Consider the following 18026-nt stretch of genomic DNA (forward strand, 5'->3'; position numbering starts at 1 on the left):
ACGCTAATAGGGTTCCCTCGGCTTCCTCACGGACATGTTCTTGGACGGCTACTTACGAGCCCAAAATGACGAGCCCTGACGAGAATATCTGAATCTAACTATTATCTTAAGTTAGCTTACGACATGTTAAAAACTATCAACAAATACAACTCGATTCATTTGAGGCGAGTACTGCCAGCTAGCCGCAACAGGATGCCATGTAATTCATTCCGATAAGGACATAGTTCTCCTTTGATTGAGCATTTGCTTGACTTATTGCTAAAACTGACTATTTTTAGGATCTACGAAGGATCTAGGATAACGGTTAATGCGTGCTGCCCGCATCATATCTTCTGGCTATGAAATGGAATTTCACTTTAGTCAACAGACGCTCAGTTTTACCTGTGTGATCTGTTACTTAGAGAAGATAAATACGCGGCTGCTAAAATAGCACCAGCCAGTTCCTCGCAATCGTAAAATGCAGTTTGCTTACTAAATTTAAGGCAAGGTGCCTCTTGGTGTAGATACGCTTCGCTTCATCGTAGGAATGATCCAAGCGACGCTTTACGACAATGAAGAACGCAAAAGCTTGACGCATCTAATTAGCTGAATTCAAGAAAAAAAAATATTTACAACAAAATTTCAGGGATTAGTAAGAAAGTTGCTCCTGTAATTAAAATAGGTATCAGCTATAAATGTTGCGTTTCGTTTCATAGCCCTTTTACGTCTGGACGAAACATTTTTACCAAGATCTTTCTCTCAAGAAGCTAGCTCTGCGGCAAAGAGGGAATAATACACGTATGAAGCTTTGCTGTCTGGGAAGGCAAGCGTGCGCCTTAGTTCTTATACCAGTATTTGAAGCGACTTCTTTGAAGAGAGAGATGTAAGGTGGTCCAAGCTAAAGGTCGGTTATGAAATATATATCGGCATATATACATAAATGTACATATTTCACTTATTATATTTAGCGCCTTGTCACGTGGGAGCTGAGAGCTAAATAGTTATACACGTGCCTTCCCTTGCTGTGTCTTGTCAGATGCACAAATGCACCGCCTGAAATAGTTCTAGAAAAATACCTAGAAGTGACTGAAGAAAGCATAGCGGCGTCTAACTACAACTTCATAACGAATGAATTCTACGGTAATTGTTTGCTTTCGAAGTCTAATAGGGCTGAATTTCTATGCGAAAAAAAAAAAAACAAAATGTCCAATGTTTTTTTACATAGACTTTTAATAGACAATAAAAACAGTACGTAGTCATACAATGGACTCCTTATATCTTAGAAAACAATGTTTACTATCACCGTTTTAAGGTATTTCGTCTTCTGCCCAAATACACGTATCGTTAAATGTAAGTATTGTGAGCTTTTTCATTATTATTACGTTACGTCAGTTTGATCGTTTGTACTTCTTTCCTTTTTTCATTTTGATAAAGTAGAACTGAATACTTCTGATAACTTGAAGTATTGCATAGCTTGGACGAAACGGCCACCGCCGAAACTCGATTTCCTGTATACAACAAAACCAATATACTCCTATCGATATCATTTAAGGCGCGTCTAGTGTACTAGTAAATTGTTTTCGTTTTACTTCGAAATACTTTGAAGACGGCCAATAGCTGGTTTAGACAATCAATTAAAAATGTCATCTTTGTTTAGATACAGTTTTAGAAGGAACTCACGAGTAAAGTCCGTATGTAGTTGCCACTCCTTATGCTTCAGATGCCACCTTAGGATAATATGGCAATGCGTTTGCCTACCCGATGACGTCTATAAGAAAAACACTCAATTATCAGTCTAGGAGCCTCTCTGCTTATATTATATCGTTGGCAACAGTTAACTGTGGCGTGTTGGAGTCCACTGCGGTCCCACCGGAGGATATTATAGGTTCATACCCATTATGGGTCAGTTCTATATCGAGGGTTGAGCACACTGAGATTTGGGATTGTTTACCCCTGGGCCATCGCTTTACTGATGGCTTACGCCACTGACGTCGTTAGACTAGCGATCAATAAGAGATGCGGTAACGGCCCTCGCTGGCTCTTTTCCTTAGCTGCGGTATCGATTTACTGCGACAGCGGTTACCCTTAATGATGCCAGTTAGATAAAGACCGTGCTTTGTATGGCTGGCGGTATTTATCAAGGCAGCGTGTTCATAACGCAGCAGTTGTTCTTTTGCTATCTCCGTCGATCTGTTTTAATCAGCCAGGGCAGAGCTACTGCCAATAAAAAGAGAGGAAATTTGCTCATATTTGTTAGTTACAGTTGGATCCTGCTTCATACAGTATGTGCTTAGCACTTACATTACAGACTACATTAGTAGAAATATCGGAAGTCTATGAAATAATTTAAGCAACAAAATGTCAGATCCTTATTATATTAATATATATATATATATATTATAAATCCAGTATTACACAATTCCATATCGCTAGCCACTAACGTAGTAAAAAGAAAAGCACCTGCACTCTTGTGAAATCGTTCTATATTTGAAGCGGATTAAGTTAAAGTTTTGCATGCTGCAATATTTTGAAAAAAAGCTTGACAGCTTCAAACAGTTGTAGAGCTACGTGCTAGACTCTAAAGTGAACCCAAAAGCGCATAAAAACTGCTAGTTCCAAGTAGCTTCCATTGCGTATGTACTTCCTACGACGTTCTCCACTGAGTTACAGTCAGCTGGAGGTCTCTAATCCATAAACATGCAGCATCAGCCTTGGCGACGAATCTTAAAACGCTTAGACCTGACTGAAATGGTGCCGCAACGACGACCTTTACGGTACCATATAGTTGAATCCTTCGAACAAAAACTTCCTGACACAGGTTCACTACTAGAGGTATATGTTACGTGTACTGCGGCTGCCTTATAATTTATGGCTTGATATGACGTGATGCGTCCGTATCGTTCTAAATACGGCTGGCTTCACACTATTATTACAACTTTGACCCCTCTATCCGCAATCTTTTTCGAAAGGCGAAAGTTTACGTCGTTGCAGGTCGATTAAGGTTGCCACGGATGTGTAAAGTCGATGCCTTTAGTCGTTGTGCAAACGCGGAATTTTTATGTTTATAGATTCTTCCGATAACCTTTTCATTTGATGAAATACGTACTTAGGTTAGGTTAGGCTAGGCTAACGTAACACAGCGCTACTGCGGTTAACGCGAAAATAATAAAGAGCTCACTTCATTCCATTGTTAAGGCCCTTCATATAACGCATAGTGTGTAAGATATTGTTCTATCGAGAGCACTTATAGCCATGGAAACATGATAAGACTTTTGTCCTGTTTTGCTTGCCTCTACATTCTTCCTTTTGTTAATAGAATTTCTTACTTAATAACAATGTCTCTATCATCTGGTCATCACATGGCAGTACCATTCTAAGATTAGCGTTCTTTGGAGCTCTACCTTGCGGCTTGTGTAGTCGGTTCTTTTGTCTGGTGACTTTATTAAGATATTATCAGATCATACGGTTCTACCCAAAGATAATTAACTACATCCCTGTCTAGATGACGACCCTATAGAGATTAAGACGAATTGTTTCTACACTCGTTTTTAAATTAGAGAGTAAATCTGGGGAAAAACTGGATTCGCCCAAAAGTAAAATAGCAGAAAGTATAATGTAACAATAAAGTTACATATAGTATAATGTAACAATAAAAGCATATCATTCGAATTAGTAATACTAAAGTAAGAGAGAGAGAGCTCAAAGACTAACACCAGAAGCTCTAGGACCTGAAGCGGTCATCTAGCAAATGAGAATTATTTAAGTCAAATAACAAATTCGACAAAAGTAAAAATGACGCGGTCCCAATATGCAGCCAGTGTTGTTTTATAATCTAGCCAAATATATATGTATAATATAGCAATAAGCATCGCAAGAAGCTTAAAAGTGGCAGCTATGCGTGTCGTAGGCCATCGGAGGAAACTATCAAAGTGCGGTGCGCCGCTCCATACTTGGTGCGTGACCCTTCGCATCGTGTGCAGAGTTTCATTTGGCTGGTATGAGTTAATATCAGCTATTCTGCACGTACTATGCTACCAGAATAGTACCACTATGGAATAAGTTTCGTTCAGCCAATAAACGTATTGGGTTGTACAACATACGTTTGATAGCACACCGAGCCCTTACGTCCGGAGAGGCTGTGCAGCAAAAATACTTAGTAATTGACGCGAAGGTCTTCATTCGTTAATATAACAATTAAAAAATTCATTCTGCACTATAATGACGGCGCTATCTCATTGCCTATATGGGCTACACGCCTAAGTGCTGTTTCATAGCTGCAGATGGTACTTTGTCTTCTCAGAGCGGGAACCGCTTATACACCCGCTGCCCTTATTAGGGCATTGAAAGGCTCCTAATTACACGAATCAGGAAAATAAACGGGTTAAAGCCAACCTTGGGTATTGCTTTACTCAAACCACAAAGCCTGGCGTTGTTATCTGTGAAGCAGACTGTGTGTTTTCAATTTCTGTGCTAACGGGCATGAGTCTTTTCAGCTCAGAGTTCAGACTGCATTCATTATTTCATTCGCGGCGAGCACCTTACGGTAGCGGATATCTTTGATGTGTATTACCATAACTTGAAGTCCAAGTCTAACTCGATCTTTCCCCAGGGCGATGCCACTCACTTGCCTGGTCCTCCTTTGAGTGGCAATAGAGAGTGAACCATATCCCGCTTGTTAATGAAAGTCCCGCAGATTGCACATGCGATACATCACAAGCATTTTCAATCGGCCTAGAATCAATTCACGGGGACCGATTTTCAGGCCATAATTTTGCAACGCTTTACATGTCAAATGCGAGTTTTGGCGGACAAAGTGCTTAAGTTACTAGCTCCGCCTTCGTGAAAAGTCTGCTAGCTTGCAGCAACGTGCTTATATCTTTCGAGCGCCAACATCTAGTTGCCTCTCGCGGGCCTTCGATATTTCAATTTGCATTGTCGAAAGCTTTGCATCATTCATGCACTATGCTCTTGTTTAAGGTCTCCTTGCCATTATTTTCATTAATCTTTGAAAAATTTCCCAGCGCTGTGGTTTGTGAGGAGAAAAAAACTTGTTAAAAATGAGCGTTGATTTTTTAAAACTTATTTTCATTTTTTTTTTAAAGAAATTTTGAAGTTATTTTTCCTAAGCTACACTCAACCGATTTTCGCTAATACGTTTTTGGAGTTTTTATGAGCCAAGTTTCGTTTGCTAGTGGTTCGTAATCTAAAAGTTAGTCGATTTTAAAATTCGCTTGTGACAGATAATTTTAGCTTTTTTTTTTTAAACTCTTTATTTTCCTGATTATTATTTCTTTGGTAATAAACGCAAAGGTCTGAACCAGCGTGGCAGTGTGTATAGTTGTTTTGGTTATCATAAAAGCACACCAAAAGAGACGCTACCTAGATTATGTGGCTTTTTATGGTTGAAGCTTAACAACGGTACTAAATAAAAAACTCAAAATATTTGCTGTAATGTATACAGCAAAACGTGGAAGACTCGTTTAATAACATTGCTCGGTCTTTCTTATTGGATATCTTTAGTACATTGCACATAATATAGACTTAGGTCTAAGGGTAAAGTGGGTTTGTAATGATCAGTTGCAAGTGAACATTTTTTTCATTAGAGCATTATCCATAGCTAGCAGGTTTTCATCGTTTTGTAGACTATATTGTAAGTGATAAACTGGGCCCTCGCTACAAGATGCGTACTATCACAGGAGGCTCGTTTCGGACTAAATATAAATAAACACAAATAAAGGACTCTGTATTTATTGTGCAGACATTGCGTTGTAAAGGATTTTTACTCTAAGTTTTTATATCAGTGTTCTTTTTTTGTTTAACATTGAGCTAAGAATAATGAGGTGATGTTGCTAAAATTTATTTAATGAAAGTACTCATGATGAGTAATTCACGTGTTTACAAGCGCTGATCCACGTCTACAAATGGGAAGGAAATCATTTTTAATATGCGATTAGTTCGCAACGAAGGGTACAATACCGATGTTTTGACTCATTTAACAGCCCTCATGCCCAAAACGTACCGCTGTACCAAATCGATTTTTGAAATTTCTACTTTCATGTACCCTAATGTTCACAATCTTATTTTCTATACAGTCGAAGCTAAAGATGATGCGTTTGCTTTTCTAACACGAATGAGTGGTCGATTGCCGTCGTCGCCGCCTCCTTATACACGACCTCCTCGTTCGCCGCCTGCTGCTTACCTAGTATACGGAAGCGAAAAGCTCATCTATTAGATCTATCTTCATCCATCGATGTGTCTCCTTTGCAAATGACGGACAAACGGACGGCCGTATATGAAACGGGGTCTTACGGCGTTTACCCAGTTCTTCGCTACCAGCTTTGCTAAGAATAATGGTGACAATGAAGTAGTCTCTTTGCACCTACTCCGTATATCTAAAACGTGTGAAAGTACGGATTTATATGCAAGTTCAACAAGGCTTATCTTATTTTAAGGGGACCTCCGGACATCACAATTATTCGAACATCGTCATCCTTTCTGCCCCATTATGTCGCTATAAAACGCGCTTCTCTGACACTCTGACCTGGCGTGGAAATTGTGACGGAACACGGACTGCTGGAAATCAATGCAGAACTAATATCCGCTTTTCCCAGCTACACAATTTCTTGCTCGATGATACACACGTCTGAAATCTCGTAGGGTTCGACCATAGCAGAAGAGACAGGGACGCGAGGATGTACACAAATTCATGACAAATCTTACGAGCTGCAGTCTAGCGATACGCCGTGGCAAAATGTCGCGATAACCGGCTGTCGATTCATTCATTGAAATATTCTGGCGGAAAAGTCAAAGTGGGTCGTGATGGCGTCTTTTAGAGCGTTTATGGGTTTATTAGCCGACGACTGCTGACTGTGCTGAAAGGCAGGAAAGATGAAAAAAAAAAATGTTTGGGTGAGATATGTAAAAGAAGGGTTGAGTGTAATAATTTTTTTTCAAAAGAATATCACCCAATAGAAATTAGGTAAACTCTCTAACAGCGTCTGTGCTCCTCTTCTATTAAAGTGCTCGATCCAAAACGGGAGAAAACTTAGATGGACAATGCCGTCGCATAGAAAGTAAACGGAGGAGGACCAGAATTGAGAAGACCCATGGGTAAGAGGGGTGCTGGAGTAGGGGAGACGGGACAGGGACCTCAGCGACGACTTTTTGAAGTGAGGAAGCTGAGAGCCTCGAGCACCGTTCGGTGCTTGTACTCAAAGGGCTCCAGCTTTCGTTTATGTTATATGGAAGGACGTTACTGAGGCAAAACCAAAACCTGGTCTATCTGACTCCGTAGGACGCAACTTATACATATATATATATATATATGTAACGAACAACCACTTGGACCAGGATGAACGTGGTTTTCAAACCAAAGAAGTTTTTGCCTAACAGATCACGTCCAAAAAGCTTCTATCTACAAAGTGGGCTGGCTCCTTAAACATTTTCTGTCGCGATAGATGTAAACGTAATGTTGATAACAGTTGTTTAAATATATGCAAACATAAATTGTCAGAATTAATCACTCGTATGTACTGCCTTAAAAGCCATTATAGTTCATACGTACCACTGTCAACATGTGATTTACCATTGTGTGCCTAATACGCAATTGCAGTGTGCCAATTTACGCAAACAATTGTTTTGTACATAATTACTAATCGTATTGTCGGTTGTACCCTATTCTGTAAATGACTGTTTTGTCCGCCAGAGGTTTACTAAGATCAATTTCAATAAGGTCAACAATTCCGTACAGCCGTCCTTATTTTGCGAGACAGTAACGGATGTGCTTAAGCCCCCACTAAGAGCTGCCATCGAAAACGACCGCATCAAAGACATTAAGTAAGACGGACGCTCTTCACGGTAATAATAATAACAAAAAAGCTCGGCGTTCAACAGAACTTCAATAAATCCATAGCGGTAATTCCCTTAAACAGCATCGTATTGGAACAAGATTAGACTACATATTCTATTTGAATAAAATTATCATTGGAACTCTTCTCCAAAAACAGTTTTTTTTTTTCCTTTTAACAAGGCTTTAATTGCTGTCTAATTTCAACGATGTGGGAAAAATCAAAGTTATCGGAAAAATATTTGTCATATTCTGTCATTATAGACATTTATGTAAAGATTAAACTTGGGCGTCGAATGTCAAAGTTCATAAAGTGGTTGTTAATATAAAAAAATAAATACCAAAATGGCCAAAGTCGTTAGGTTTTAGAAGGTGCGACAGTGTGTTTTACCCGAATAAGATAGTCCGTGTTTTGGTAGTGCTTGGGCCATTGGCTAGCCATAGTCAAACAAGCTGCTTATTTTGAAGACTTTATATATAAGCGTAAGTATACTAGAAATGAGATATGTTAACTGTGTGTTGTAAACAGCTCAATAACTTACCGTTCCGACCGGAGAATGCAGGAAAGTCTTGCAACAAAGCACTATGGCTTTATAATGACTTTGACATGTCTGTATATTAGTCATACATATACGCATGTCGCTATTCTTCCATAATTCCACAATTTGTACACTTGTAGCTAAAAAGGATTAACATCTGAAAGTAAAAACGAAAGTTGTAAGGACCTCGTAAATTTATGTAAAAAATTTTAGCAAAGCATAAACACGAATGCAGGCTTCCGACTGACATTTTCATTTGGAAGTGCTATTCAGCCGTACGAGGTGTTTGACATTTTTCTCAATCCAGCTACAAACCAAAGGCCGTCACAGCATCGCCACCTTTCGAAGAGTTACATAGATCTTTTTGAATCAGCTTTTAAATAGAGACGAACCAAATTTACATGAACAGAGCTAGAAAATGAGAGCACTGGTTTGTAATATTTCGGGTGATGATTTTATTGCAAATAGGCAGCTTATTCGAATGATGGACATGTTTTTTTTACTTATTTCCTTATGAGGTGTTACTGTTGCTAAATGTGCGGAAGTGATAGATACATTAGCCTACATTTGAAAATGGAACGAAGGTCTATTGACGTTCATTCCTCAGGTGGAAGCTTCAGTCTTATGAGCTCGTAGAATGGATGGACTCTAGTGCTTAGAGCTTATCGGAAAAACTGTCCGCCTTCCAAAAGGCAAACGTACTTTCTCCATTTTAGCTGCGTCACATAACGATACCTATAGAATCATCAACATTTTTATCTCAACATAATTGTTCGTCTGATCACACATGTCGGCTTGTATTTGTATTTATAAAAATTAAACAGGATTTTTTTCCTTCACAAAATGCTATAATATCAGCATGTGTTTATACGAGTCACCATTACCGACGATGAAAGGGTCGATTGACATGGCTGAAGAACACGAATCCGTCTCACGTCGCATCAACCGGTGACTCCTTGTACAGGCTTGCGGAAAGCTATCGACACTGCTATTGACATTGGTGAGCCTTCACTTGATAATATCAAGTTGAGCGAAAGTTTAGGTATAGAGCGTCAAAATCATTGAACTTCAGCGCTGCAGAAACCTTCTTTGAGAGAAAGAAACAATCTTTCGCTCGAGTCGTCCAGAGCTCGCCCTAGATCTTAAGTTCGACAAGAAATAATCTGTTATACCAATTATGTTTCGATTAGGACTAACTAATAGAAATTTACAAGCGACCTTCAGGTTGCTTAACCGAGGATAGTATCGTGCCTAATCGATAAACTATTGTTCCTTCAAAGCCAACCAGTTTTACAGCCTAACCTTTTCCGCTCCGAAAGTAGCATGCGATTCCACGAATGAGTCTAAGGTAACCAGACGAAAATTGCATCAAATGTGACCCGCAAAAACCTAAGGTCTCCTAAAACCGTACTGAATGACAAAAAATATAGAAAAAGTATGACTCTGCATGTATGACGATCTAATCACATTGAATCAACACAGCACATATTCCACTGTCATCAAACGTCTTTTCATATTTTTCTCAAATTCTGTCGCAGATTTTCGGGATTAATTAAACTAACCCTAACCTAATAAAAAACCTAGTTCAGCTGATATTAATACATTTTCAGTTATCCCGTATTTAATTGCAACAAAATTGCCAAAATGACTAAAAAATAACTTCGTTCGTTTGCGTTCATTGGGAGACCGTGACATTCTCCTGGACACACAGACCTCTGCTCTATGGCGCAAAACATTTACCTACCGCATTACAAAGCGGACCACTCTGCTCTTTTCATTCAGATGGTCTACACCATTGAGCAAAATGAAGATGGCCGTACAAATAGTTAATCTCAATTTTTCAAACGTAATTCTGCTGTTATTTGTGCTGCTGCATTCGTATTTATCGTTCTGTCGTTTAATAGGCTTTAGTGAATAGCAGTTACCCAGTTACATTCTACTCTATCCCGTTAACGAACCACAATGAATTATCTATATGATTGCAGGAAAATTGCAGGAAATAACAACGCGCGGAACAGGATCACCTCAGACGGCACCAAAAATGCGTCTAATACTTGTCAAAGAAACGGAAGCACAAGTATAAGAATAGTACACTGAAAAGACAAACTATTACAATGGCCATCACTGGCAGCATCATCGTCTATAGGGTCGTTTCTTGCATACTGGTCATTAACGTTCTCGGCTAGCTGTGTGAGGTTCTGCGGCGTTGCAGAAACAACAATGATAGTTGTTACTGGCATTGTCATAGAGTCTGTCGTACAGAAACGGCGATCTGGAGAACGCTGACCAACAGCACGAAGTACAGAAGACAGAAGAAGATAGATGTGCTCATCATTAGCGGAGAAGATGACACCGGTTGCTGTAGCCAGCTCCAGTCCGCAGACAGAAACGTTGTTCAGCTCAAACTCGTCGTGCTGCCGACACAACGAAAGGAACATCGTCTAAACTTGGCGTCGCTTGTGTGGCACACAGACAAGTCGAGAGACATTTACGTACCCTACTTGTATGTACATGCTAAGTGTAAATGACCGTCGACAGCCATAAAAAGATACAGTTAAGTACATGAAATGACGTTTCGCAGAAATTGACTACGGTACGTAGGGAATTCAATCAAATTCTTTTATGATAGCGTATGTTTAGGTCAGATGGGTTGTGTCAGGATGCCGCAACGGTAACAGTTATTCCATTACGCTCCGGAAGTGGACTTACGCGTGTATGTAGGCATAATTATCGGGAAACCCTACGTTAGATACGTAATGCAAAATAATAATAAGAAAATCGTATACACTCGTTTGTATATAATCACGTGACACCGAAAGGTAATGTATTATATTATATGTCAGGCATCTAAAAGAACAACAGTAATGGGAATCATAACTTTTTTCAATCATACAGTATCCACAGGTGGCTGCTTGACCCCTGTTATACTGCACGGCACCGTTGCGTTACGTGGAATCAATCACCATACCTTTCTCAGTGGAGAAACCTTGCCCTACACTTGCCCTCCACACATGACCATGCCAATGTTTGACAAGATTTGCTTTTCAGAGTTTGATGATCAATTTATGAATAAAAATTGAAGTGATCAACTTATCTTCAATTTTTTTTTAATCGTAGTAAGTATCATATCTTCGTCAGCTCTATAGCTTTGTATATATATATATATATTCTGAATAAATCTGGGCGGATGCCTTCGAACTTATGATACATTATAACTACACAGAGAAACATACCTTAGCATCTGTTCCACTCTATATCTATAACAACCCGCTGAAACAATAATTCACGATTAGAATGAAAATGGATCATCTTGCATCGAGCGTCGACAGTCTTCACGTAAGCACACCAAATTGTATGCTTTTTTTTATCTTTGCTGTTTCTGTGTGCCTGCTACATAAGTAGTCTTAAAAACGCTCTATCTCGTCTCAGTCTTGGGTACCTTTCTAGAAGGAACCAACAAGCGGCTTCCTCAACTCCCAAGATTGATATCCAAGCTTTGACGGCTACTAATAATAAAACTATTCTATCATGACTCAAACCACACGAAATCTGGGGTTCCACTTGCCAGAAAAAAACCTTTTTAGTGAACTGTTCTTTCATCCTACTATACGCTGGCAGAGCTCTACGTTGGGTCCACATCAAAGATCGACGCCTGACGTGGTGAACCATCCTTATGCTCTCGACGTAGGTGCCACGCGTCCTGTACGACAACGTTTTCCTGAAATATAACACTTCAGATTGCATTGCCCGCAATCGACGAGGCATGCATCGATTGTTCTAACAGCAGAGACATTGTACGGATGTTGGCCTCATTTTGTCTTTTAAACTTTGTAATATACATTGATTCATGTGAGCGTATATGTAACCGCTAGCAGTAAATACGTCTAACAAGATAGCCTGATAGTGATGATGGAGGCGTACGATAAGTTCACGCGGAACATCTAGCTAGACAGATATGTATAATAAATTGCTGACTCTGATCTAATGGTAGACTACTAGCCTTTGTGCATAAATATGGTTGAGGTTAGACTGCGATAATTTTTAGCGTGATATTATACTGTTTGCAATTTTCAAAAAATCAGGCGTTTTTTTTTACTTTGCGTTTAATTGCAAATGTTCCCTTTGTTAATTACCTTTCATTGGTCTAATGGGGTAACCACAAGTTCGAAATCGTGACCAACCCGAATGACCAAATACTCATGGATCTCGCTTTATTGTTTGCCTAACCATTGCAACCCTTCTACTGGCGTATCGTGTCAGCCTTGCTGGTTCGCTATTGATAAATCTTAGAAGATCCATTTCGTATTAAAAATGTTTCTGCCGGTTAGTTGTTAAATAGACCTTCACAGGTATGTTGCAGGAAAACGTAGAAAACTTGTGCTCCAATGTAGACCTGGTCTTAGTTAACATCCCTCCTAGCATTTCTACGTTAGTTACCCAAATAATAAGCAGCTTACGTGACTGCGAAAGCCGTCGTAGGTTAAAACTTTTATAGCTGACGTCCTAATCCTGCCGTACGGCACTGCGTGACCTTTACCTCAGACGACTGAAAAATGTTCCCAGCCGTCCTGGCAAAACAGAATAAAGCATCGCGTTCTTATCTCACGAATCTGGCACACAAAGTGTTTGCCGTTATTACATAGTTAACAGACTTTCTCACTTGATAGATAAATAGGACGCAGCTGGCAGTCTAGTTTGAGTAGGAAAAATAAGTACGTGCGCAGTGTACAAAAACCTAACCTAAACAAAACACTGTTTGGCTATATCTTTCGACGAAAACTTGATGCTTAAGGATTGAAAGCTGGTCATTTAATTAGCCATAACGAAGCTGACTAAAAATAACGAAAGATGGCTACGACTTCAGCGAGTTGTTTGAAAGTAAAACCTTTAAAAGACCTTGAAGAAATACACGCATTATTAAGGGAATTTCAGCAGTTCGAGGTAGTTATTGGCCCCTCAGAAGAGACGTTCAGGCTCGCAGGTATTGCTGACAATGAGCTCGATGATCTTTGCGAGGTGAGTTGAAATGGAAGCGCCCTCGAGTAAACTAACTACACCTTTGGGGCCATATTTGAGCGGGCAGAATTATCCAATGTATTAGTGTCTCAAGTGTACGAAAAAAGGAAGGCGTAACGTAAACATGAGTGTCTGCTGTTTCAACGACCGCTTGAGCGTTGTTATAAATATATACAATTCATATCCTTATTGAGTTCTGCTCAAGTTTATTTTTCACTTACATATGTCCGCAGAGACGGGTATGGGGCGGCGAAACTTGGCTGATCTCCCCATCCGTGGCGTGTCCTGTGGGTTACAGAAGTAGAGGCAAATGACAAATGAGTCCAAACAGACAAAGAAGTAAACAAAAGCGTATTAAGCCACAGAGGTTTCTCGCTATGGACTATATGCTAAGGTTATTAAATAACTGAGTTCAATGTACAACTGCCCAATTTATTGTTGAAACCTGGCGTCTGATGATCCAGTCATTTCATAGGTAGATGGCTAGAAGTGTATATATATATATATAGTAGTCGGCTGTGGGCAATACAAGTCCAGCAGGCACGAGAAGATATCTTTTCCTGACGACTATTGTTAACTAGGTCAGCAAAATAATCTTCATCACTCTTAAATTAAATTCTTCCTGTTTTACGATAGGACCTAATTGTTTTTTGCATCACCGAATAACATCTAATCAAAGCTAAATGCTTCAACGACTGTGAACAAGGAGACTACGAAATCCGTGCTTAACTTAATAAGTTAAGTACGGAAACGAGCTTACGTCCGATTATTGCTTAAGACTGTTGCATAGAACAGGCACGAATAACAGCAACAGTTTTTGGAAGTCGTAGAGAGTGATACACAGCTCTGGGATTCCAACACAATGAAAGATTATTTTAGCGGAACTTTTGCCTTTATGCATCGCAAGCCAATTACGAATATGTAAGGGGCTATAATTTGATGATTGCATAGAAACTGTGCTGGAGTGGCACACGCCGCCTTTAAATAAATCCTTTCAACAATCCTATCCTACACTGTTTTGAGTCAGGAGTCGAACCTTGTCCTATGCGCCCGAATGTATGAGAAAACACTCTGGGGCGAAATTGCTTTTAAGACGGTTAAGAGCTGTTGAGAGCGTGTTTAAAAATCACTTAGATTTTCAGAAATGGTCTGAGATTTCTAAGATTTTTGGATTTGACAGTTCACCTTGTTACAACGAAATAAATAAGTTAGTGGGTAACTTATAGGAGAATGCACTAACGACTGCAGAGTGACGAGTCAGTTGCAATGAAAGTACGGAATAGAGAAATTGGATGGTTTCTGCAAAGTAATGATATAAAATAAAGCAATAGCTGGTCCCATTGTTGAAAACAGCTACGGAATAACTGCAGTAAATTGTTTGCTAGGGAAATTAAGGAGAAGAACGACGCTTTAAGGTACTAATGGCTAAAACCTTAGGTACGAGCATTTTCATGCCTTCAAGGTATCACTCATTAGAATATCAGTAAAGTTTCATCTATTTGAATTTGTGCGTAATAGGGAACGTCCAGATAAATAGACAAAAATAGTGTTGCTATGCTAAGACACGATGCTTTAAGCATTCGTGTTGTTAGACTCCGTCCTGCCATATAATAAGACTCGTTTTGATATTATGAAAGTATTTTTAACTTAAATAGCGTCATTGGATTAGCTGCACTGGGCGATGAAAATTATTTATTTCCCAGTGCTGCTATAGGGAACTTGTAAAGGGTTCCTAGCAAAAAGATTTCCAGTGATCTAACGTATAGACATGTCTGCCAGTTCTGTCAGCGGCACAATACTCTCTCTACTAAACGCTGTACGTTGATCAGCAATCCTAATTACAAGTGATCTGCAGAGTCCACCAGTATTAAAGTATTTCCATAATGGTTTTTATTCAGGTTCATATATCTCGTATACCCAATACGGTGTCGCTGGCTCAGCTTGTACGGCTATGTATTTCTCTAAATGACTCAGGTGGGCTTGCTTCGTTAGTGCGCCTGACACTCTTTATAAACTCCAGCGGGATTTTAACCGGTAAAGCAACAGCTACGTATCAAAATGAAGAACACGCCATGAGCGCCGAGTTAGAGCTAAATGGGGCAATTATTTCTGACGAAGGAATAAAACGACTAAAGGTCAAAACCGAGAATTGGGTTCTTCAGTCAAAGCCACCGACATATCCTCAGCATCAACCACCTCCGACAACTACGTCAGCTTCAGTAGCATCGTCATGCATCGATAAAACTGATGACGAGCGAACTGATCTCTCAGAACGACAGTCTCCTACGGCCGAAGTACCGCAAGCTGTCGTCCTCTCGCAGGACGATAGTAAGGTATTTTCTGATGCGACTAGGCCCATGACACAACAATCAGCACAAAATGAAGTAAGGACAGCAACAGTTGGTGTTATTACCGCACCTTCTGCTGTTGCTCTTGCCACCGTCCTTGTCGGCGCTAACGCGCCAGTTTCGGTTACACCTGAAATGCTAGTGGCATCTTCAGCGACAATGCCTGTGCCATCAGCGTCATCACTGACAACAACAACAGCAGCAGCAGCAGCAACACCGTCATCGGCTACGGCAGCAGTGGCCCTGATGCCTATACCAGCCCCGCCTTTGCCCATCTCGCAACCATCACAAGCGACACCACTCGAAGAGGGTTTAATAGCGACGACAGAAATGGGCAGGAGATTATATGTCGCCAATATTCCAAAGAATAAAACCCAACCTGATATACTTTCCTACTTTCAGCGATACCTGTCAGGCGTTGTTGATGTCGTTCTGTACACGTATCCGGGCTCATCGCAAAATCGTGGCTTTTGCTTTGTGGAATTCACATCAACGAAGAAAGCCATGGTTGCCAAAGATGCAATTGTAGCTATTCGGCCATGGGGATGCGAAGTAGTCGTAGACTGGGCGGATCCCGAACAAGAGCCAGCCGAGCACGTGATGAAAAATGTAAAAGTGCTTTACATTAAAAATATTGCACCACCTACCAGCGAAGGCGATCTTCGAAAGGCGATCGAGGTTTGTAACGTCGGCTACTGTTGTGCATGTTTTAGAGAATCACCAAACGGCCATTATGTTTAGTATTGGTATAGAACTTCGAATATTGCCTATGGTCTAGTTTACGTATGGTCTAGTGGTCTGTGCCATAGTAGACTGCGATGAAAATCGTAGAGAGTGGCAGTATGTACGATACTATTTGACTTTTCGTCACGTAAGTATGAATCAGCCCATGATATTAGGTCTGTCTAAATATTGAGCGTTTTCGTTATTTTGAATCCGGCGCAGGAACGAGGGATTGAGGTAGAACGAGTAAAAGTTATTAGAGACTTTGGTTTCGTGCATTTCGTGAGCCGAGAACGTGCGGAAGCCGCGATGGAAGCGTGCAGAGACCTCGAGCTTGATGGACAAACCCTAAAAGTATGAAATGAGTTAATAAGTACGTGTTTCAAATATTGTGTAGCATTTCTCATGCCTTGTTTTTAGGACAAGAGGCGTAAGAAGTGCTTACGTGCATTCAAATGGTTGACATCTTAAGCGGTTGCCCGGGATTACACGGGAAAATGTCATAACTATATTCGTCGAATATTACAGCCAGAAGATCTTTATATAAATATGGTGCGATAGGGACCTAGTTTGTATCGTTGTTTTTCTTGGAATAGAAAATCTATTGCTATTCATAGCACAGTAAGTTAACATTAAAAACCTAACTGAGTTACAGAAAAAAAAAAAAAAAAGAACGTTTCTATTACGAGGAGACTAAACGGCTATAGTCGTTATCTGTTCCGAAATAGTTCACATTTGGTCGTTCATAAATGAGAACATCGTGTCCTTTCAGGTAAGCTGGGCTAAGCCGCCGTTAAACAAGCACATGCGCGAAGAGGTTCTCCGAAGACGAGAGCGACGAATGCGTCGCGTTTTAGCGTCACGCTACAATGGAAACGCAGTCTCATTTCCGGAGCCTCATTTTCACGAGTCACTGGGCGACTCCCTAGTGTTCGATTTTGGTGGATACAGTGGAAACCATGGACAAGGGGATTACTAAAATGTTCCAATGGAAAGAATTTAAATACGTTCTCTCTCCGAATCCGTATTTATTTGATCTGATGTTAGTTACCCGAAAAAAAAAACACGGAAAATGATAGATAAATTTCTGACATATGGATACATAGTAATGTTGTGTTTATTTAATCTCGTTGTGGCCAACTTAGAATGTGAGTAGGCCTTTTCAAACAATATTGATTATTCCACAGAGCAGTACTATGTTTGAGCAAGGAGAAATTTACTAGCCTGCTCTTGAAATGCTGTTTGCATGGTGGAAAATATCGAACGCTAACGGTTTTACTGCAACTCTCTGAATGGACCTTCTTAATAATGACCTCAGGTGCTTTACTTCGAAACGATTAAGGTAAATAGGAGCAGGGATTATGCCTTTGTCTACTACACTTACGACAACAGGTTTGTGATTCTGCTATATGCAGCATCGTAACGGAAGCGTTAACAAGTACTTGTCTAGACGAGTGGTGACTTCGTAGGCTCTAGAGCGCCATATTAATAATACTAATATATGCCGGATTCTACTGAATACTGAAACTTTGGTTTTTTTAAAGGTTGCTTGCTTTAATCTGCACGAAATCTATT

The 18026-nt window shown here is 40.0% G+C and overlaps 1 protein-coding gene and 2 long non-coding RNA genes across 5 annotated transcripts in view; 2 read left to right on the forward strand and 1 right to left on the reverse strand.

Annotated features, from left to right (window-relative positions):
- The window catches only part of LOC147757940 (uncharacterized), a 109109-nt gene extending 97652 nt beyond the window's left edge, over window positions 1-11457 (forward strand). For both annotated transcript variants that reach the window (XR_015320416.1, XR_015320417.1), the window contains exon 2: window positions 10350-11457. This is a non-coding gene — a long non-coding RNA (uncharacterized LOC147757940). The remainder of the gene's footprint in view (window positions 1-10349) is intronic.
- On the reverse strand, window positions 1190-10379 carry LOC147757941 (uncharacterized). Its single transcript, XR_015320418.1, has 2 exons — window positions 8368-10379; window positions 1190-6851 (listed from the first exon to the last, which is right to left on the reverse strand). It is a non-coding gene; the product is annotated as an uncharacterized LOC147757941 (long non-coding RNA).
- A 1749-nt stretch (window positions 11458-13206) lies between the features above and the next one.
- LOC111244575 (uncharacterized) lies at window positions 13207-17541 on the forward strand. 2 transcript variants are annotated; one of them, XM_022791817.2, is made up of 4 exons: window positions 13207-13380; window positions 15279-16406; window positions 16674-16805; window positions 17224-17541. In XM_022791817.2, the coding sequence occupies exons 1-4, from the start codon at window positions 13213-13215 to the stop codon at window positions 17428-17430; spliced, it is 1635 nt and encodes a 544-aa protein (XP_022647552.1). In that variant the 5' UTR covers window positions 13207-13212; the 3' UTR covers window positions 17431-17541. The 2 variants fall into 2 exon arrangements, with proteins under 2 accessions (XP_022647552.1, XP_022647553.1); XM_022791818.2 differs by having other exon boundaries at window positions 16674-16824; window positions 17224-17361.
- Window positions 17542-18026: the final 485 nt, after the last annotated feature.

This window comes from Varroa destructor, unplaced genomic scaffold (assembly GCF_002443255.2).
Source record: "Varroa destructor unplaced genomic scaffold, Vdes_3.0 BEIS01000002.1, whole genome shotgun sequence".
Classification (NCBI taxonomy): Eukaryota; Metazoa; Arthropoda; class Arachnida; order Mesostigmata; family Varroidae; genus Varroa; species Varroa destructor.

What these genes read in the sequence shown, in the direction of transcription:
- LOC111244575 (XM_022791817.2), top strand. Translation starts at nt 13,213, where the DNA reads ATGGCTACGACTTCAGCGAGTTGTTTGAAAGTAAAACCTTTAAAAGAC. An exon ending in AGCTCGATGATCTTTGCGAG is followed by an intron (nt 13,381 to 15,278) that starts GTGAGTTGAAAT and finishes GTTTTTATTCAG; the next exon opens with GTTCATATATCTCGTATACC. An exon ending in ATCTTCGAAAGGCGATCGAG is followed by an intron (nt 16,407 to 16,673) that starts GTTTGTAACGTC and finishes AATCCGGCGCAG; the next exon opens with GAACGAGGGATTGAGGTAGA.